At 40.8% G+C, this 22,395-nt stretch overlaps 1 protein-coding gene across 8 annotated transcripts in view; it reads right to left on the reverse strand.

Annotated features, from left to right (window-relative positions):
- Positions 1–22,395, reverse strand: part of LOC111343164 (uncharacterized) — a 119,860-nt gene that overhangs the window by 89,186 nt on the left and 8,279 nt on the right. For all 8 annotated transcript variants that reach the window (XR_015999018.1, XM_088754373.1, XM_088754368.1 and 5 more), the window contains exons 7-37: positions 21,723–21,872; positions 21,015–21,361; positions 20,004–20,250; positions 19,538–19,747; positions 18,568–18,771; positions 17,357–17,572; positions 16,635–16,835; positions 16,302–16,511; positions 15,764–15,961; positions 15,226–15,578; positions 14,484–14,691; positions 13,763–14,064; positions 12,989–13,232; positions 11,858–12,192; positions 10,979–11,213; positions 10,094–10,428; positions 9,429–9,669; positions 8,654–8,982; positions 8,084–8,294; positions 6,371–6,705; positions 5,814–6,054; positions 5,173–5,498; positions 4,652–4,868; positions 3,952–4,170; positions 3,416–3,613; positions 2,952–3,155; positions 2,502–2,848; positions 1,914–2,151; positions 1,376–1,710; positions 892–1,120; positions 325–531 (exon numbers count right to left, since the gene is read on the reverse strand). Coding sequence is in view for 7 of the 8 variants with exons in the window: in XM_088754373.1 (XP_088610499.1) it covers positions 325–531; positions 892–1,120; positions 1,376–1,710; positions 1,914–2,151; positions 2,502–2,848; positions 2,952–3,155; positions 3,416–3,613; positions 3,952–4,170; positions 4,652–4,868; positions 5,173–5,498; positions 5,814–6,054; positions 6,371–6,705; positions 8,084–8,294; positions 8,654–8,982; positions 9,429–9,669; positions 10,094–10,428; positions 10,979–11,213; positions 11,858–12,192; positions 12,989–13,232; positions 13,763–14,064; positions 14,484–14,691; positions 15,226–15,578; positions 15,764–15,961; positions 16,302–16,511; positions 16,635–16,835; positions 17,357–17,572; positions 18,568–18,771; positions 19,538–19,747; positions 20,004–20,250; positions 21,015–21,361; positions 21,723–21,872 (7,872 nt within the window). In the remaining variant the exon portion in view is untranslated. The remainder of the gene's footprint in view (positions 1–324; positions 532–891; positions 1,121–1,375; positions 1,711–1,913; positions 2,152–2,501; positions 2,849–2,951; positions 3,156–3,415; positions 3,614–3,951; positions 4,171–4,651; positions 4,869–5,172; positions 5,499–5,813; positions 6,055–6,370; positions 6,706–8,083; positions 8,295–8,653; positions 8,983–9,428; positions 9,670–10,093; positions 10,429–10,978; positions 11,214–11,857; positions 12,193–12,988; positions 13,233–13,762; positions 14,065–14,483; positions 14,692–15,225; positions 15,579–15,763; positions 15,962–16,301; positions 16,512–16,634; positions 16,836–17,356; positions 17,573–18,567; positions 18,772–19,537; positions 19,748–20,003; positions 20,251–21,014; positions 21,362–21,722; positions 21,873–22,395) is intronic.

Consider the following 22,395-nt stretch of genomic DNA (forward strand, 5'->3'; position numbering starts at 1 on the left):
TAAATTTGTGGGAGTCGTTATATTATCGTTATATGAACGATTTACCTTCTTTGGCTGAAATTAATAGAACGGTAACAAATATCGCGTATAAAAGGTTCTCAATTAGTTCTTGCGACGCATTAGCCTTCCCAAGCCCTGAAATTATTAAGAGCTCAAGAAAAGAGAAGTATATTTAAAGTTTGCAGCTGCACAGACAGGTTAACGAGCTGGCAACCCTCTCATTCATTGATCTGTTCATCTTTTCGAATGGCCTTTGTAAACCATACATGTACACGAGAGAGTATCGACCTCAGAAAAGTTCAGTTGTTTATCAAGACATCGTACCTTTCGTTGGACACTTGATTGACCCGGTGCTTCGGCTACCAATTATCTCATAGCCAATTCGATCGACACACCAACACTCGTTGGACTTGTCATCGCACTGGATTTCTTCATATGCTCCATGAGCTGTACATTTCGATCCAGGTCGTTGTGGAATGACAAACTGATCGTTGCCATTGTTGTACCTCTGGCACATTGTCACTTCGGGATCTGGATAAGTGAACGAACGAACCCAATTTATGTCTGCTGTTCATACAATATTTCAGATTAAAAATGCGATTGTTAGATAAAAGACGAACCTATTGGTTTGTGCGTGTAATTAACATGAAAGTAACTACTTCCTAAAATAATGCTTAAACTTATCAGGTACAAGTTTTTATCTTGATCTAACACTAAATTCTCGCAGCGGATTAAAAAGAAAATGTGTAGCAGCTAGAGGGGAGAATTAACAATCAGATTTTGAGAGTTAGAGGGTTAAAAATCTCATTTCCTCCAATAAAAGGTTATTTCCACCGACCTTGATAACAAGTCCAAAAACTAAGTTAGTTTAGCTTTATCAGCTACATTTACCTTTAGTAACGGCAAGTAAAATTTTGGGGACGACATCTTCAACGTCACTGTAAGAGTTTGTCCTAAAGATGTTGTCCTCTCCACTTGCGGCTCTTGAAGCATCTGGTGTATCTGCTGAAGGATCTGACGTTATCACGTACACCTCGACACCCGTGTTTTTCAGCTGGGTGAGAAGATAAGTCCAACTGTCCTCAGAAGGCCATTTGCCGTTGATAAAAAGAATAATTACCTGTTGGTATAAATTCGTTTCAGATCATGTAACTAGTTCAATCATTCAAAGGAACATAACTACTACTAGAAATTTTGAGAAAAGCAAAGAAAAAGGTAAAATTCGACCACACACTTGTTAAACGCGGTGTTCAGTGAACTTCGGAAACTGACATTCTTGACCCTGTTAAGGACTCCTCCAGGAAATAAGTAATCTTGATGAAGAGGAAATATACACTTTGATTGGTTATGAGTATTGCTAAAAATTATTGCTTACTCGTTTTACAGCCTGCCGAGATCGATTTTGTGGGGTGAACAATTCATCACTTGCAGCCTGGAAAGCAAGGTCAAGCCGTCTTTCCGATCCTCCTTGCTGAGCAACCCTGTTGATACTCTGTACGACAGTCGTAGGATTGTAGGGTCGGACATAAGGATTTGGAAAGGAGACTGCCACAGGAGCCGATGAGCTGTAGGGTATAAAGCCAATGTGGGTGCCACTTTGAGAGACATCGAAACTATAGATAATATTTGAGATAGCATTAAGGGTCTTTTGCCAGTTGACACCAGCTGTAGAATCCGCCAGGAAAGCAACGTCTAGTGAAGGAGTACGTCCTGTTGAAAAGACGAGTACTCCTTTAAGTGCATTTTGATTTACTACATTGTACTTACGAAACAAGTAGCATACACAGGGACCTTGAGGGAAGTATTAACTCTTTCTGCACCCAGAAATCTGTTATGGTGTAAATTCCGAGTTTGAAGGACGTTTAACTCATATCCATCTAGGGCACTAACCAAGCTTCTAGTTTGCATATTACCTTGAACTATCCGTCCAATAACCTGCGATGAGATAATAGGTAGGCTAGCGCTTTGGGACATGAATACATAGGAAGGTCTTGATGCTATAGCCTCCAGCTCCGATTGCTTAACACTCGTCCCATAACCGATCGCAAATACGTCTACATCAACATTTTTTAGTTGGGATGCAGCGTCTGCTAACGGTGTATTTAGTGGTTGTTGGGTCGACTGGGGGCCTGTGGTAAATAACAGCGCAACCTAAAAACAAAAAAAAGACTTTTATCACAACTTACATTTATAAGGCATGATTGACGAAACCAGCGCAAAAAGATGCCCCGAAACTGCATGTTCATAAACACGGTATTTCATATTTGCCTTATTAATAACGCTGCTTTATTTGGTATCCTCCCTCCTTTAAAGGGTCACTTCGGCAATAGCACAGTGATAATGATGACGATTCTACTATTCTTGACTAACGGAAATATGAATAATGATAATGATGAGACCAAAAAGTTATTCTAATGGTAGTAACATAAGACGATGGTGCATGATAGCGGTCCAGATCAAGTTTGTAATAGTATTGGATATTGAAAGGAAAAGGATTCTACCTTTTTGGCATTATAACGCGACCCTCCCCTGTTAGTGAACAGGTCCCTCGCGGCCTTCTGAAGAGCCAGGTCGATACGCCTGTCACCTTGAATTTGTTGTATTGGGTCAATAAACTTGTTCACAGTGCTAGGTGATAGGATATCGTCTCTAATTGTGTTGAAGTACAGAGACATATATGGTCTAGACGAGAAACGCATTAATCCAACTCTTGTGCCATCAAGTGCCGACGAGACGCCAAGTCCGTTAACTATTTTTTTCAGGAAAGTAAGCACATCCTTCCATTCGTCGGCTTTAAGAGCCAAGGTCTGGTCAAGAATGATTCCCACATCTAAGGCTCTGTTGCCAACTAAAGTGAGAGGAAGAGAGTGTTGTAAGCCGAGACAGCGTTTAACTGTCATTGTTCCCTCCCTCATTTTCAGGAGTTATCTAGCATTTGGATTGTGTCCTACCTGGCCTTGGGGCTCTGCAGTATGGCATTCCATTGGTTAACAAAACATTACTTTGATCAATCTTGTCACCATTTGCATTCACACAGAAACATTGACGATCTTTACACTGTGTCTTTTCAAAACTTCCATCTGGTGTGCAACGTGGTATGAATTCCGAAGGATCCCTCCGTTGATAGCGTTTCTCACATGACGTTGCTGATTTCCCTAAAATAAAATTTGCAACTTTTACTTGGGCAGCAACCACAAGGGAAGCTCATGACATATGTAGAATGTCGTTTTACGATCTTTTTTCATGAACGAATCCTTCTCATCTAACCCATTTTTACGCGCCCTTATTATAGCACAAAACACAGTTCCAAACTCCAACGACAACTAGATTATTCCACCTGCTTACGCCTCGAAGTAGCTAACGTTTTTCCAGAGCATTCTTTTCACTAAAGTCCTTACTCAACAAGCAAACCTACCAGCTTGAGGACATCTAAGATACTTGGTAGTTCTAGACCCGGTCCTCTCTAAGCCAGAGGCATCAACGCACCAGCATTCCTTAGTCAATGACTTGCATTGCACTTCTTCAAATTTTCCGTCCGGTTTACATTCGGGGCCACGCATCATGAATCCTTGAGACCTAATTTGCTGTGCCTGGCAAGCTGTAGGTTTTATTCCTGTAATTTTACAAGGCGTTGAAAAATACAAGTAAACATTAAGGTAAACTTTATGTAAATGTTTGTGCGAGATATGGATGCAGAAGTATTTTTAAATGACATTTTATGCCTCTTTGCAAACAGCTATTACGACGCATATGAGGACGCTTACGAGGACCACATTAAGTGCCTAAAGGGATGATTACCATGTAAGTGCAGTCCACGCAAATGTAGTTTTTGCTGAAGGAACTCATCTAACGTTCAGTATGGAACTTTTTAGTATGAGTGCCTTCAGCAGTAATTTATTTTGGCCCTTCATTCCTGGAACGTCTATATACAAGACCTAAGTGGTTACCCACCCGTTTCATCGCACGAAGGTTTTCCATATCTGACATTCAGGCGAGTGTTCGGTCTTTCGTCTCCATTCTCGTCAACACAATAGCAGTATGATATGTCGCACTGCCTGGGAAGGAAACTTCCATCAGGTCTACATTGAGGTATCATCGCATGAGGAGTATAACGGCGGATAGCATTGTCATAGCGTCGTTGACACTCTGTCAATTTCTTGCCTGGTTCGCCTGAAAAATAAAATACGGCTCCTAATATTGCATGATTACCTTTTGTGAAGATGGGGGGAGTGCATGCAGGGATTGAAGAAATACGTTTCGGGAATGACAAAATTATGTCGAGTATCAAGAATCTACACCTACTCGTTATCCGTTATGCGCATCACCATAACAATTATGTTAATCAGTCGACGCATTTTCCCCATTACACTATTAGATAACCCGTCAGGTAACTTGCAAATAACCGCCAAAAATTACGGTCTTCTCCGGCCATATGACATGACATGTCCATGCTTTCTGAGAAGAATGAGAGATCGCTCCCCTGAAATGTCGGGGACAATTTTTCCTGATAATGACTTATCTAACTCCATCATCGACTAATTAAACAATCATTGAACTCAGTCATTGGAAAACGACGTAATTCGTAGGTGTCCTGTAGATCGATAACTTCCAAATCGGCTTCGACCATATTACAATACCGGCTAATAAGCACCTGTTCTTGTGCCATAGTCCAGATCAGGTGTGATAGAAGGGAGATCATTTCCTTTATAGGTTTTCTCTGTCATATCATTCAACTGACGTTCGTCAACAGATGAACCGATCCCAACAGCATAAATCTCAACTCCCTCTTTTTGTAGTTGCCTCGCTATGGGTTTCCAGGAGTCTCTGTACTGGGATGGCCATGGACCACTTGTAAAGAATACCAAAACCTAAAAGACGATGTTATTTTAAAGTAAGAAAGAAAGATTTGATCCGGTTGGCTTTGATGCCACCCACTTTAAGTGATATAAAGTTTACTGAATAAAAAAATAATCGTACATTTTCAACAACTACTCTAATAATACTATTGCTCGCCAAAACATCGTTAGTCAGAATATTGTCATTTTTTGCCTATCGGTTGAATATCTTCAGACTTCCTCTACCACAACTGATATTTCGATTAGCTTTTCCTTATCAGCCTAAACTAACGGATGCCCTTTTATCTTGTATTCATTGAAATAGTAGTAGCAGTACCTTCCTAGCTCCGTTCCTAGCTCCGAACTGGGATGTAAAGAGATCTCTGGTTCGCAGAAATGCGAGATCAACCCTTCTTCCAGATCCGCCTTGTTTTGGTGTTCTGTTTATTTGGACATCCCATGGTTCTCTTGCATTGAACGGGACAGCAATCCTCGCTTCATCACTGTAGGTAATAAGACCGACTTTGTACTTGTCCTCTGATACTTTGAAATACCTCAGTGCATTGTCCAAAATGTACTTTCGCCAGGAAGGCCAGTCCACTGAATCAGACGAGTCAACCACATATGCCCAGTCTACTTCTTTTTCTCGTGGTGGTAAGGGACCTGGTCAAAATAATTAGCGGTATAGTTATTATGAAAAAGGTTGGCCCAATAAATCGAAGAAAAGGGACCGGAGGAGATGGCGTCCAAAAAAAATGAACAATTTAGGCTATTTGAAGTGCGAAGGCAATATCTTCGCATTAAAAACCATATACTGTGTTGGAAATTGTGTGACTGAAAAGGGTGAAATATATATAGATGATAATTTTTCATAGGATGCAAACAGAAAAAGGGTGTGTGTGAGACCTGTCCAAGGTGGTATAACTCAGAAAGGAAATAGAAAGTGAGCTCAAAACGTTATTCAAGGAGACAGTTTACCTCGGAATATATCATTCAAAAGTGTCCGTGATGCTTCATCCTGGACATCATACGAGGAGTTTAAGACGATAACATCTCTTACAGGGTTACGCACGATAGAGGCCAACTGTGGCAGTCCTCGGGATGGAACTGTCCCAACAGAGTAAACTTCAATTCCTTCATTTCTCGCTGTCTTAACACTCTGCAACCAGTCTAAACTTTGTTGATTTCGCCAAGGTGAAGTTGATAGAACAATCAATATCTGGAGAGAGTGACGAGAAGGAAATTCTTACGTTAAAAGTGGCAATAACTCGGTTTTTCACGTGGCGCAGTCTGGCAAACAATCACTCGAAACCGCTCCATAGATGGATCATATGCATACTGATGATCAGTCGCACGTTCTTTCGATCAAAAAGCTAAGTGGTTTAAAGTAGATCCTGGTGGTCTTTTTATTATCAGTCAGCGTCTCAAATGTAATAAAAGCAATTTAAATTCAGAGAAAAATGAGAAAAGGACTAAGATAATATAATCAAAGCCCTCTGTTACAATTTTATTGTAATACTTATTCGACAGTTTACCTGTCTCACTCCCATTCTTCCGCCCTTTTTAAGCGAAAAGAAACCTGGAACCATCTGCATTGCTGAAATGAAACCTGCACTTGATCCTGTATGTCCTTTATTTAGGCCAATGACCTGAATTGTGCTGAGGATCCGGTTCTCAGGGTTTCCAGAGTCACCCAAAGGCAACCTAATTATAGCAGTGTCAGCATATGTAATTATTCCAAAACGGACGTTGGAGCCAGCGATTCTGTAGAGGCGCTCAACTAAGAATCGTACGTAGTTTAACATGCTGTTCCAGTCTACTGAGTCAGATGCGTCTATCACAAAGCCTATGTCCATCCCTCGAGGAGCATCTACGAATGAAAATAGGGTTAGCTTGTGTTTCTTAAAATTGGTTTACGTAGGTCATACAACTTTGCTCGAAAAGCGGAACAATTCAGTTCCTTCATGAGTTTCATTTCATATGCCGCACATTTTGTTACGGATCGCGAATGCTAGTAATTTATATTCTTTAAAAAATGGTCCGGATAATAGAGATTTGACTTTTATATGATTTCAACAGTTCACGGCTTACCTCAATTGCACCTTTGTCACGTAAAAACTATACAGACATTAAATTGGTAAAGGTAAAGTTCTATGTCACCCAGACATGTCTACCCCGAAGAAGTGCAACTAGACTGCGGCTAAAACCATACTACATCAATTAAGAAAGTAGATACATTTTTAAAGCAAAACTTCTCTGCTCCTAGATGTTTGCGAATTTTGACCTTACCAAAGTTTTACTTATCCTCTCCAAACAAAAAAAACAAAACGCAATTGTGCATATTACGCCTTAACTACTACTATTTTGCTTCAAATAGCTTTAGCTTACAGAGCTGCAAATAACGGCCGGTCAACGGACACTGTCCGGTCAAAACTGGGTACTGACCGGACAAATCCTTGGTCCTTTACCGACTCGTTCAAAGAAATTTTAATTTTCACTGTTTGATAATCACAAGAGACAACAGTAATGTTTCCGAAAGAAAAAAAAAAGAATATGAAAGAAGAAAAATTAGTGGTCTAGAATTTCCCAGCAATCGCAAATTTCCACGATGTCATCAAGTCCTGTCGCGACCGCAAATCATCGTGTATTCCCCAGTCCGTTATTTAATTTGCTTTATTTAAGTGTTCCCAGTCAGTAGAGGGTTTTACCTTTGGCTAGATACCATAATTTACTCTTAAATTAAGTGATTGATTGTTTGATTGATTGAGTGATCGGAAACTGAGCACCCTCACGAAAAATAATCTCGCTGCATCGAGAATACTCCAAGCAGCATTTGTTGCAAAGTGCAAAAAGCGAGCAAAGGGCCCAAAACCTGGAGAATCCGAGCACTCTTTTACTCTAACAAAAATTCACAACGTTAACTTAAAAAAAAAGAAGGGCTCTGAGTTGTACTGAAAACAAAAAAAGTCAAGATATATAAAAAGAGAGTTTGTTTGGCTGCTTCTGCAGTAAAGGGTAGTAAAATTATTAACTTGTAATATTTATTGCCAGACCGACTTGGATTCAGTTGTTTTTTAGTTGTAAAAGGATTACTGTGCAATCTGGGTTCATTATCGCAAGAGTTCCGACTATTAAAATTTGACCGGCCAAAAACGGGTTGTGTCCGAGCAAAAGCATGTTTGACCGGACAAAGTGACCGGCGACTGCCCGTTAGCTATTTGCAGCCTTGAGCTTACAAAGAATGTCACCTGTGACTCCCGTGGGAATAGGTGTAAGAGCACCGTAGCCATCAAGCATAAATTTGTCTCTTGTAATGCTCTCAAGTTGTTTCTGTTGAGCTGCTGGTTTAATACCATAAGCGTAAATAGCTATTCCTCTTTGTTGGAGAGAAGTAGCTGTTTTTTCCCAATCACTTCTGTATTGAGAGGGCCAGTCACCAGCTGTAAAGACGACGAGGACCTGTAATGCAGTAGAAAGTTACACATGGTGTTTTCGTCGCGACACGAGTGTGGGACAGAGAAAACATTCTGAATATTTTCAGGCTTCTTTTCTGCAGTTGCTTAAATTTCAGTCCACCTGCGAGAATCATTTCTTTGCTTGATAGAGGCACTGTTTCAGCATAATGAAAGTGTTGGCTTATGATCTTCGGGGACTTATAGCTTTCTTCAACAAAAGGATACGCCATTAAGACAAAAAACAAAAAACAAACATTTCACAACCCACGAAATTGAACCAGCCCCACTAGAGTTTTGTCGGCTGATTATAAACTCACACGGATGAATTAAAGAAAACATGATGATTGAAAATAAAACTCCTACCTGATCGGCATCTCTCCTGGCCCCTTTCTGGGGCCCAAACAGGTCATTAGCAACAGTCTGAAGTCCAAGGTCAATTCTTCTATCAACTCCTCCTTGCTGCTTGAGGTCATCAATTGCCTTAAAAACAGTAGTCCTGTTGTAGTCCCTAGAGGTAGGAAACGGCAAAGCAACTTGACCGGATGACGCAAAATACACAATACCAACGTGGTCACCATCGAATGAGATTCGTCTTGTTCCAACATAACCTTTCAGTAAACCCTGCATTCCGCCCCAATCAACAGCTGAGGATGAGTCTACCAATAGCGCAAGGTCCATCGGAGGGGTGTACTCTGAAAGAAAAGAAACGCAATATTTTGTCAGAAATGCAAAGTCTGATACAAAATGTCAAAAAAATTCAGCGCAAGGAACTTGGCTTTAATTCTCAAGAATTGGACTAGCTCGTTGGCAGAAACTACTCCGGAAAGAGATATCTTTCCAATATTGCCGATCTTCTTGTGATATATCACTTTTCTACTCTGCATAAACGCATGTCTAAAGCTTACCTATTAACCTTACAGCTCCCATGATTGACCAAGACAGAATTTCTCCTTACAATATCGATGCAATATCAAGCAGAAAGTGATGAGAAGAGAGAAAAATATAAACAAGGGGATAAGTAGTTGATCCAATGCTCTATTCTCCAAACCAGTGCCATTAGAATTGTATGGCAGACAGTAAGGGAGTTACTATTGAGATCTCGGAGTGAAAGGGTTAACATACTCAAAAGTGTACTTACGTCCTCGGATCGATCGTATCAGTCTTGGTGCAACGTTCTGTAGATCGTCATATGAGTCAGAGAGGAACCAATATCTTCTTCCATATGAAAATGGACGCACTTGTGAAGCAGTGGTTTCTGGTCCCACGCCTACTGTGTATATCTCAATATTACTGCCCTTCAGGCCCAAAAGTACTCTATCTCTGTATGTTTTTGAATCGCTGTCAGTTTTCCACGAACCACCAGATATCACGATAAGAATCTAATAAAATAATAAAAATAAGAATTCTTTTTCAATTGCCTACAATGCTTGCAATGTGGTTAAAAAAAGAAAACTGGGCCCATTCTCAAGGCACCTCTTCCATCCGAAACTTGTGATCAAGCATTGAAACAAGTTCCTCCCTAGTCCCCTTCGCGCTGCTGAAAAATGAAATCGTCCATAGAAAGTACTCGCATCACAACCATGATTTGCAAAATTTACGTCAGCATACATGTGAGACAGGAGTAAAATTTTGCATCCTCAAAAGAGTTCAATTGCTCAAAGAATGGGAATGAAACCTCGTATAAAAAAAGTATCAAATTAGGCCCTTTGTTCATTGCGCACTCAGTAAATCGCACCATTAGAGAAATGGCCAATATTATGTCATTAGGTATACCACATGGTTCAAAGCCTAGAAGTTACACACCTTTCTTGATTTGTCTCTTGCACCTGCTCTAGGGCTAAACATGTACGTGGCCATGTCAAGACCCTGGTTAATAACCCTGTCGTCTCCTCCTAGCTGTGTAATTGCATCAATCAGCTGGGTTGCTCCAGATTTCGTGTAGCCCACATTACCATGACCGCGAAAGTCAAATCCAAGAGATGCTTTGCTGGCGTACGAAATAAATCCTACATGTCCCTTTTGCTCTGAGATGTCCATTGAATCGATGATGTTCTTTACAAAAGAGCGGGTTAGATCCCAGTTAACCGCCGAGGTTGAATCAGCCAAAAAAGCAATGTCCACAGGTTCGTCAGCATACACTGCAGACAAAAGATATCATAGCTGATGAACTTTCTTTGCATACAACTGACACTTCAAATAAGGTTCCGATCATAGATTTTCAGACTTATGATTTCGTGGCGCGATTATTTATCACCTGAATTCCATACAACTCTTAGAATAATCGAGACGTACACAAGAGGGCATTGTTCAGGATGTCATTTGGCTTTGAACGATCAGACCGTAGGCGTTTGTTTACACTGGAGAATTCAATGTCACGAAGGAAGGAATTACAAACCTTGAAATATTTGTGTCTATCCACTGTTGATCTAAAATAGTAATAAAGAATACTCCCTCGTGGAGTAGTCACATCCGACGGGGACTACGACGTTTCGAATGCATGCTGTCAATCTTTTTCGAGAGATAAGATCGCCTGAAAACGTCTTCTTACTTTTTCTTTCACTTCTCTGGTACTAGACTGGTATTTCAAACATCAGTTTTCGACATCAACTACTAGTCTACCTGTTTTTGAGAAAAGACGCCTACCCTCCTTTTCCTGAATTACAACTCAAATCACTACTTCTGCTTTACCTCCACGGATGGCGTTAACTAAGTCAGATGGTCTGCTGCCCATTGCATCATACGAACTGACCCTAAACACATCACGATTGTAAGGAATCACTTGCTGAAGTTGAGCTTGCGTTGGAACCGAACCAAAAGAGAAAGAGTACATGTTGACCGGCACATTCCTTAAGTTTTCGGCGTAAGACTTCCATTGTGATTCATACTGCGGATCCCAGTCACCCCCTGTTAGAAGGACAAGCACCTAACGACAAAAAAGATAAATATATATTCAAAATGATAAAGAAATCAGTTACTAACAGTTGTAAGATGCAAAACACAAAATACAAAGAGATCAAATACACCCGTCAAAAAATTTAGATGTACAGTCCTGTAATGCAATCACAACTTTTTTAAAATGGTTTTAAAGCTTAAATGATAAGAATTGGTATTTAAATTCCTGTTTGGTTGACCTTTCCTCATTTTGGAGTGTTTTTCCTTCATATGCGTCTTACGTGGACTTACCCTAACCCTTAGTAATGAGTAATGGTGGTTCCTACCCACAATCTTGATACATGCTGCTTACTAGATTTTGATAAAGATGTCAATGTTCTGCCTGAGCTTGAATTTGCTTGTTTCGGTTATATTTTTACTATAGTAGTCTTTAATGGTGTTACGTTTTTATAGCTTAACCTAATGATTTTTGCACAATTGTTAGGTCTGCAAATCATCAAGCGGTTTAGGCATAGCACGTGCAAGTCATGCTGATAATAAAAGGCGTTAGAAGTAGACTACCAAAACCGCAGAAATCCTCATTCGACACAAGTGACTATAAACTAAACTATAATCTCTTGTTCGGCGGAGTAGTGATATTGTGGTATTTTCGAAGTGTCCTATGAGTTTTATTACCTTTCTGGCAGTCACTCTGGTTCCACCCACATCGCTGAAAAGATCTCTGTTGGCTGTATTCAATGCGAGGTCAACTCTTCTTTCACTTCCTCCAAGTCGAGATACTCTGTTTATCAACTGCCTGATACCACTGAGGGTGTAAGAAGATCCCTGGAGCTCATTAAATCCGAACGAGAGTACCGCTCTGTCACTGAAAACGATGAACCCTACATGAACTCTTTCTTCCGAAATATCAAACGATTCTACCATGGATGATATGAAACGCTGCATGTTTGACCAACCAACACTATCTGAAGAGTCCACTACAAAGCCAAGGTCGATTTGACGAGGTCTCGCTGCAGGTACAAGAGGAAAAGTGTCAGTATTCAGTAATAGCGATGGGCTGGAGTTAGTGAAAACGTGCGTCTCCTCTATAATCGAGTGCGGATGTCTTCAGATGAGCTGAAGGCAAATGCCGATCCTAACCTTGAATTCGTGACAGGTATCCCACAGCATTTTCTCGTAAATAGCTACAAGATTGCAAAAATTCTTATGTAGTGGTTCCTGCTCGAGACCCTTCTGCCGCACGAAAGTAAGAAAATTGCGCATTCACCTAAGATTGAATTTTACCGGAATTAAAACCTGAAAGTTACTAATCAGAAATCGCTTCGCGTTCGCAAAATTTGACATCACAAACTTTGGACGCATTTCATCCACACTCAAACTGTTTTAATTCCTTTTATTGAAATATCTTTCAACTGGACCTTATATTTTTCCATAAAGGAAAGGCACTTTTATTGGGTGGCCGTCTTCATTAGATCTGATTCGAGATTTGCCCTAACTCCAAGCATTCTCAGTTTTCGCCAAAGACTCGAAAAAGAATTTATTGAAAACAGATATCTGAAATAACCTGGGTACATTTTGCTCTCTCAACGAGGGTGGCCTGGTTTTATCCAAAATAAAATTTGAGCGAACTTAGATATAGAAACATTGTCTCGATCTTTGACCTTAACGAAGTTGTTCGTTACTTTTCGTTGCTATAGATTTAATCATAACTGAAAGTGATTGCTGAACACATTTGGATAACGGAATTGTCATTTAAAATAGTGTTTGTTGCATGCCGCGATAAATAGAAAATGAATTCTCGCATACCTCCAAACACAATGTTTCTTATCACTTGGTAATAGTCCATCGCTCCTTGCTCTGAGGCTACGTAAGCTTTCGTTGAAAACGGAGGCCGGCTTCCTGTTATGTCACGGAAATAAGAAGCAGCAGCTTGTGGAATGACCCCTGTGATGTAGACATCAACCCCACTGCTTCTAAGCTGTGCTGCTGCAGACCGCCAGGCAGGACGATAGTAGACATTCCAGATTCCACCAGATATCACGATGAGGACCTACAACAACCACATAAAAATAAGGCGAGGGCTATAAATACGCAGACAAGCTATTAGTCGTGTTTCACTGGTATCGAAATATTTAAAAAGTGGAGACTGATTTCTTTTATGGATTATTGACTATGACGTCTTCTCAAGCAAAACAAATCAATAACAAGCTAAGGATCGTGATGCATCATGTAGCAGCCGCTATTTTTTTAAATGCAGATGGAGATATTCTTGCGCGGCGTAGCCTCTTAAGAAAGGGAGGTAAGGAAAAAAGACCTTTCGTCCCTCCTTAAGATACCCCGCTCCTGGAAGGCTTGCAAAGGTAATTTCGAACCTTTCTAAGTATTAAAGGCTGATAGTTTCGAAAGAAACTGTTTGGGGTTGCGTCGGTGGGAGTAACGGTGGGTTGTGTGTGCCTTTAAAAGCACACACAACCCACAATTCCTCTATTCGCTCCGACGAAGGGCTAACGCTCGAAACGTCCTCTTTCTAAGTATTGACGTCAGTTAGTAGGGTGAGGGGTAAATTTTAGTTTTACTCACCTTTCTTGCACCAGATCTGGCTCCATTCCGAGAGGTAAACAAGTCCTTATATGCCATCTGCAAGGCAAGGTCAATTCTCTTTTCCTTGCTATCTGACACTTGTATACCATCTATGAGTTGCCTTACGCCTGCCCAGGTGTAGTCTGCATCAAATGGAAAAGCTATCTTAGCATAGTTACCGAAGACAATGAAACCAACACGAGTGTTACCAGGAGAAATGTTAAAGGCATAGGCGACTGCCTTGGTGTAACTCTTCCAGTCCACTGATGAGTCCACGATAAAACCCAGATCTATTTGGTAATCTGGAAGAGAACGAAAGATACCTTCATTTGCATCAATTTTAACGGTAGCATAAAATAATTCCAGGAGGTTTCCAGGTCTTAGTTTGGGATACTCAAACATCTTTATCACAGCACAACGTCGTGGAATCTTTTGGATAATTTGTGCAATTCTTAAAAATATGCCACAGCTGTGTAAACTCAATAATTCAAATTGTTACAGATCGTCCTCCTGCCGACTTCCGTCTCTCGTTTAGTAATTCAACGGTTGAGTACCCCTAAATTTCGCAGGCAATAAACATAGCTAGCGAAAATTCTTGTCGATGTTCCTATTTTTTCTCCGTTTAGTAGGTTTGTAGTGACTTTACGAACAGAACTCAGTAATTACCCCATTTCGATGAATTTTGCACTTTATCGGTTTTTTCAGATTATGGTAGCTTTACCTGGATTGAAGTAGCGTCTGGGAAGTTCACTGAAGCTGTATGGGCGAACATAATCTGCGTACGAAGCCAGAAACAAAACTTCTTCCTGCTTATAACGTGAGCCAACTCCTACTGAGTAGATCTGAACACCCTCTTTCTTGAGCTGTGTTGCAGCAGATGCAAAGCTGGAGCCTGCAGCCTGAGGTCCGGCTGTAATAATCAAAAGAATCTGAAACAAAAAGAAAGTTTTTAATTACCAGTCAATTTGCACGTTCCTCTGACCCCTGAGGTCCCTTTCTACTGAAAAGAGCTGATTAATGGCGTTGATGAAATAGGTGTTAAGAAATGAGAGTGAAGATGGCGGCAGCAGAGCAACGAAAAACAACCTTATGCGATTGTTCCGTGAGTGTTGACTCAGAAACTTTTCGCAGTACATGCGATAAGATTGTCCGTGCACAATTGGTATCAATTAAGGCCCATTTCTTCGCTGGTTTGCTGTAATGATTCAAAATTATTTACAATGCACCCTTTCTTTTAATTGACCGCTACGTTCACCGTGTAACCCAATTTCGTCCGATTTCTGAAGAAACGAAACAAAAGCTGTAAAAGTGTTCATTTTATTTCAAATGCGACAGTCGAGATGCAGTATTGTCTGCTGTTGTCGTTGCCTTCTTTTTATCAAAGAACGAACGTGAAAAGGAAATACAGAAAACTTTCGATATGTACAGTGTGCTAACAAAAGACCAGGTTTGACTGAACTTACCCTCCTGGAGTTGGGACGTGCTCCACCCTTACGACTGAAAAGGTTCCTTCTTGTAAAATCTATTGCGCCACCAAGCCTTCTATCATTACCAGGTTGACGAGGAAGCGAGTTGATATGTGCTTTCACTCGTTCTTTATTTAGACTAAAACCGTGGAGGAAGTTAAAGTCAAAGTGCAGGCGGGTAACTGAGGCGTAACTAACGACTCCCACTCTTGTTCCATAAGGACCGTGGTTGATGGAACTGAGTCTGTCGACAACATTACGCATATACCACAAGATCCGTTGCCAGTTTTCCCTGCTGATGTCCGGAGAAGAATCTACCAAGAAGCCAAAGTCCAGCGGCCTTCTATCATCTACCAAGAAAAGAAGGCATATTCTATCACAATGATGCCAAATATGCTTTTGGCAAAAACAGGGACAGTCATGACTTATGTAAGAACTGGGGCATAGCTTTGAAGAGTAAACCTCTACGTTTCATTTGTAAATAGCTGATAATACCGCTAAATGGGAAGAATTAACCTTTCAAATGTCATCTTACATGGAGGGCAAGTAACTGTTCCTCTTGATCTTGTGTTAGGAATCTCAGTTCCATCAAGTTCAACACACCAACAGCTCTCTCTGTTGCATTGCATTGGTTCATAATTTCCCTCACTCCAGCACCTCGGAATGTAATCGGAAGGTGCGCCACTTCTAACGGCTTCCCAATACCTTCTTTGGCAGGGTTTACGGTAGCCACCTGTTAAAAGAAAGGAAAAATATTGAAGACGTCATAATTTACAAACTTCGCCAAAACCGATTTGGCAGGAGAGATCTCACAGAACTAATGTTCATACCTCCCTAGCAAGAGCTCCCGTTCATAAGGAACGATTTCCAGTCGTAACTAAAGGTTTATTGCACTAACCAACGCCGGCGCTTTGCAATGAATCACAAAGTAGGGCCTCTAAAACCAACTATACGCATGAAGTGAATCTTGTAATTGTAATTATTTTCCTCTCGACATGCATGTACCTGAGGTGCATACCAGGTACTGATTTCCACATGTATTATTTCTAAGAAAAGAATAGACGCCATCTCACTTGTATATGTACACTTCGGTTTTCCAGTTACAGTAAATGTTCTTGTATCACTGATCTCCTGACCATCCCTATTCACACAATAGCAATAGGAGCGGTAGCACTGCACAGGGCTGTATGAACCATCTGGGCGGCACCAAGGAATGAACTTATCAATGGTATAACTCCTTAGGGCATCTTGATACGCTCTCCAACAAGAGGTCAGTGGAGCTCCTATAAAACAGAAATTCCCTCGATAAATGTCGGTCAATGTAGAACGAGAACTAGAATTACAATTAGTAATTACATTTGCTGCGAACGTTTAAGTTTCAATGAAAAATACGTATTTTAGATTACCTCTTCTCGGGCATCTAATCGCATTCCTACTTCTAGTCCCAGGTATCTCGTTCCCATTCTCATCGACACACCAGCAGTAGACGCCATTCCTCTCACACTGAACCCCCTCGAAACTGCCATCTCTCCTACAACGAAAAGCGACACCTGGTGCACCGATGTAGGTTGGGAGAGCTTTAAGCTGGCATGGAGTCAGCAATCCTCCTGAAAATAGAGTTTTATTTTGCTGATGAAAGCTTACAATGGTTAATTCCTGTATAATCGACATCCTAAGATACACATTATACTTAAAGACTGCCATACATACTTCCATAGTTTCTAGTTTGGTTTTTCTGAACCGCGAAATCCAGATTGCTTCCGCCGAGGGAAAGTACTACGCGAAGGCAACGGCACTGGTTAATGTGCCGGAAGACTGATACTTCCACGACTTCAACAGGAACTTCCGCTCATTGACTAGGGAATTCAGGGACGGTCCGTCTATTTTAATGTTAATATTGGGAAGCTTCGATCCGCCGTCAAGGGTTGTTCTGTTTGATACGTATTTATGTTTTCGCGTTCGTTAATAGTTGTATCGAGAATCTTTATAGGATTATCCACTCAGTCTTGTTAGATGTGCGATGCCATTACTATGATTGCAATGCACACTTTTTATTCACAGGAGATTGGGTTAAAAATGATTAAAACGCTACCATCTGTGCAGTGTTTAAATAAATTATTTGATTTACCTTCTTTTGAACATTTCGGTAACCCATTGCTGCTGTGGACGCGTGTATTCGACAGTTCTTGTCCATATTGATCGACACAAAAGCAGTGATCGCCATAACATTGACGCCAGTTAAATCCACCGTCAGACCGACACCAGGGGATATACCGACCTTGAACTGGGTTTCTGGACAGCTCCATGTAACGTCTCTGACAGTCAGTGTATTTAGGTTGAGTTGCTGTAAAAAAATTACGAAAAATAAATGCTAATGCTAGATTCGAAAACGCTGGAAACGCCGTAGATACGGCATAATATTTAACAGTTATTGGATGAGGTTGAGCAAAATATCGTGATTTGTCCTTGGCGATCTGCGAGACACTGACAAATCACGATATTTTGCGATAAACGAGTTCAATAACTGTTTTATCATTTGATCACCGAGTTTGTTTTAAATTTTTTTTGGGAAGCGGCAAGGGAGTTTGTTTTCAATTTTTTGGGGGAAGCGGCAAGCGCGCACTGCTGCCAGAAATTAAATGGTTTCCTTCTCAGTTAAATAATTTATTCTGTGGACTTTAAATTGTGCGTACCGTCAACTGTTAATTAACAAAATGTATGCCTTCAAATGGCTGAAACTGCCGGGAACAAGTTCACAGTCTTCAAGGATTTAAAATCCGAAAAAAAAAGGGAAAATGTATTCATTGATCAATTAGCTTCAACACAATCTCTGAAAGTTCACTTTTAAAGTTGAAAGCGCAGTTGTAAAAATTATTAACTGTTTGCTGCGTGTTAGATTGCTCGATACTTAGCTCATTTAGAATATCCTCTTCCTGAGAGGCTGTGAGAAGTGGTTGCGGTGCACTCTCAGCTACAGGAATCGAAGAGGTTGCCGTAATTGTTGTTATGGTCTTCTTGTTGTTCAACGATTCTGATAATGTTTACAGACAAGAGCGACCACAAGAGCGTGGTTACTACTGCGCATGAGCAGAATATTATTTGCAGCAAAAACGGAGTTAGACGGTAGTAGGCATGAGCAGACCATTGTTTGTAGGCAGTTATTTGCAGGTCACGTGGTGGGCTCCCAGCCAATGAAAATGGGGGAAATAATCCATCGTATGATAATTTGGCTTCCATGTAAAGTACAATTTGTTCTCACCTAAGCGTACTCTCATAAATCTGCCAGAGTTTATGCACCTGTCAACTAAATAATTTTACTGTACTAAGGAATCGGTATACCTGGATCAGGACACTGAAGATTTAAGGTTGTTCTTGTTCCCGATATTTCTTTCCCATTGCTATCAACACACCAGCATTGACTAAATGCTCCACTGCACTGCAGCCCCTGATATTCGCCATCATCTTTACAACGCGGAACGTAGCCTCCAACTTTTGGATTTTGAATTGCTTTTCTGTATGCTTCTTGACAAGGAGTCAGCTTATCTGTGTTTACAGGTAAAATAATCCATAATTTTTATTTCACTACTATTACTATACGAATCCGATATCCTTGTGTGTGTGTGTGTGTGTGTGTGTGGTGTGTGGTGTGTGGTGTGTGTGTGTGTGTGTGTGTGTGTGTGTGTGTGTGTGTGTGTGTGGGGGGGGTGGGGGGGATAACGGCTTGCTATTTTCGAGTTAACACAATCTGGCCATAAACCGCCGCCCAGTTAGCCCAATGGATAGTGCACTGGACTGTTGTGCGGGAGGTCGAGGGTTCGAGCCCCGGCCGGACCAACACTCAAGGTCTTAAAATAATTGAGAAGAATTTGCTACCTTTCTATAGCATCAAGAAATGGTTAGATATTCTAGTCTTCTCGGATAGGGACAAATAAATGGAGGTCCCGTCTCCTGCAGGGTTGGGGGTAGGAGACGTTAATTTCCCACGCACGAGATTACTTTGTGATGGATGTCCTCCCCAGGGGTGGGATGGGTGGGTTTACTGGGCCCGCAGTAATTGGCGCAAGCTGTTGCGGTGTCCCTGCCGGTTGGCAAAGCCAAATAAACTAAACTAAGCTAAACTAAAACCGGTTCTCCAGCAACAAAACGTAAAGTCAGGGCAGTACTGCACTTGCGTTAATTTTAAGAAGTGTAAAAACTCTTAAATAGCCTTCTCTCCCAAAGAAAAATCGTAGTGGGGGAGTGTTTGTAAGATAATTTACAACTCAAAGATGAAACAAAGTAGTGAAACTATGAGACAAACGATACATACATGGTGCTGTACAGTTTGGTTTGCCCGAAGCAAGAGGTGTCCTTGTCCCAACTATTTCATTGCCATCTTTATCCACACAATAGCAGACGGATCCACGGCATTGTACATCCGCATAGCTGCCGTCTAGTTTGCACCTTGGAACAAATCTGCCAGGGGCGGTATCTTTTGTGGCGGCAACGAATTCCCTCTGACACTTAGTCTCCTTCTTATCTGTTGATAAAAATTAAACTAGAATGAATACGACTTATCATAATCATGATTACGCAAGGGAATTGTCGTGCTAGATTGGTATAGCGTGGTCCGTAATCAATAAATTCATTTGCAAGAATGGTGCATTTTTTCCAACAAGCAAGCTTGTTTCCTTCAACATGTGAATACAGGTTTTGTTTTTTCCAGAAAAGAAGCTATTAGTAGAGACATATTTTACCTGAAATGATTGCGCTATGGAGAATACTTGAACACAAACCTTCACATGCTGCCTTCTTTATCTCGGTCAATATGCTCTTCAACTCTTTGAAACTCTTCACTGTAAGTACTTTTCCAGGATCGGAAGCTATTGTTTCCAATTCAACTCTCTGAGCATTCTTTCCAACACCAATGGACCACACTTCTATTCCTTTATCTTTAAGTGGTTTAGAGGCGATATCAAGAGGAACGTAAGGACCTTTTTTGCCATTTGTGGTTTGCGCACCATCCGTTAACACAAAGCAAACCTAATATCAAAAAGACAGATTTATGAACGATTTACGATAATTAATAATTTATAATAATTAAGTAGTGGTAACTAAACGGAGTTGTAGACGTTCGACTGATGCTAGGTCTGATTGAAATTGGAATGCAGCTATTCTCGTTATATAACCCCGATGCCGCTCGATGATTCCTTTTTACTGTGAAACGTAGAGCTGGCACCGACACAACCTTTTCTTCCCAGTCTTTGAGGTTACCTCTCCTTAGCGCGAATGTAATAGACTGAATCATGGTCTTGAGCCATGGACTTGACTTGAAAATAACCAATCAAAGAAAGTCGTGACTCAGGCAATATTTCCTTGACAAATACGCCAATCACTTTTTAAAATCCAAGAACATCTCGGTATATCGAACTCACTTTAGTACTTTAAAAGACTAGGACTTGGGACAATTCTTACTAAGCTACCCTAAGTTTCTTTCTATAACACTTGTAAGCTTTAATCACAGAACTGGGACTTCGTGGCTTGCTCATATTTTAAATTGTTGATTTTCGTTTACGCCACTTCTTCAGTGTAAGACATTCCTCTATATAGCCGAAGGGTATAACAACCCATTGGTGTGAAAACAGGGAAAGAATTAGGACTTCGAAGACAAAAAGCCTTCAACGATCACTGCACCCCTCGACATGCTCATTTGCTAGCCAAAAATTGCCAAGAGAAATCATCGCGCATTCCACGAGGTTGAATTCCCACTTTTCTTACAGTCAAATTACCATTGATTGTATCAATACCTTTCTAACCGCCTGTCTCATTCCCCCTTTGTCGCTAAATATTTCCTCGTTGGCAAGTTTCATTGCCCTATCGATATAAGTGAATCCTCTTTGATGTCTTATTGTGTTAACAAGCTTGTGCAATTCTTCTGCATTTAGTTTGTCATTTGGCAGAGTGTTGAATCTGAAATCAACCTTTGGATATGATGAGTAGGATACAGAGGCAACGTGAGACCCCTTCGGGGACACGTCCAACGATGAAATTGCATCCTTGAGGAAAGCAAGTAGCAGCTTCCAGTTACGTCGACTAATACTTCCAGAAGAGTCGACAACAAACGCCAGATCCACAATAGCTTTGCACTTCTTTTCTGCATGGGAGTAAGAAATAATCTGTGAAAATTTCACCATAGAAGTAACGTCTATCTTTAAACCTATTTACTGGCTCTCACTCCAAGGTTTATCCCGGTCAAAATGTCTGAATGCACCAAAATCCATAGACAAATGTAGGAGGGAATTCACATAAAAAACTACGGTCCATCAATTGGTATTGGATATTAAGTCGTCTACCAAACTAGCTTTGATCCACGAAACGCATTTTTAAACATTTACTCCAAATTAAGTACCACTGAATTTCTACAGAAACACGAGCACAGATAGGTGATAGTAAGGCTGCACAAACGAGAGATTCTATTAAGAAACTGTTTCATCATCGGTCTTGTTGCGTTTTACCTTTTATCTCTGGTTCAACGCAAACACGTCCACATGGCCGATCACAACATTTCATGTTGTCGTCACAATCACGATCAACTGAGCACTCGTCGGTGGGAGAGAGACAGTCTGATCGGTCATCAGGTGGAGTGGGGCATGTGCCTGGCTTATCTGAAATATGCAATACTCATGGTCTTAAAAAAAGTGAGGAGAATTTGCTACCTTTCTACAATCAAGAAATGGATAGATATTCTAGTCTTCTCGGATCCCACGCACGAGATTACTGTGTGGTGGATGTCCTCCCCTGGGTGGGATGGGTGGCTATGTATGTATGTATGTATGTATGTATGTATGTATGTGTGAATGTATGCAAAAATTCCTGGCCTTCAACATGATTATCACGAGTCATGCACACGCAAAAAAAAAAAAAAAATTTGACATAAAAAAAATCCATACACTTTCAGGCAAGATCACCATCCCCAACCCACCCTCCCCTTCCTGAAAATCTGCTTCTGACTGGCTTTGAATTGAAATGTCGATACTTTTAAAACTTGTCCCTACTTCACAGACTCCCTCAAATGCGGCTACAACCAAAATTAATCTCCTGATTATCGATCACAGACTCCTTCAAATGCGGCTACAACCAAAATTAATCTCCTGAATATCTATCACAGAAAAATACAAATTTTATATC

The sequence above is a fragment of the Stylophora pistillata genome, chromosome 3 (assembly GCF_964205215.1).
Source record: "Stylophora pistillata chromosome 3, jaStyPist1.2, whole genome shotgun sequence".
Classification (NCBI taxonomy): Eukaryota; Metazoa; Cnidaria; class Anthozoa; order Scleractinia; family Pocilloporidae; genus Stylophora; species Stylophora pistillata.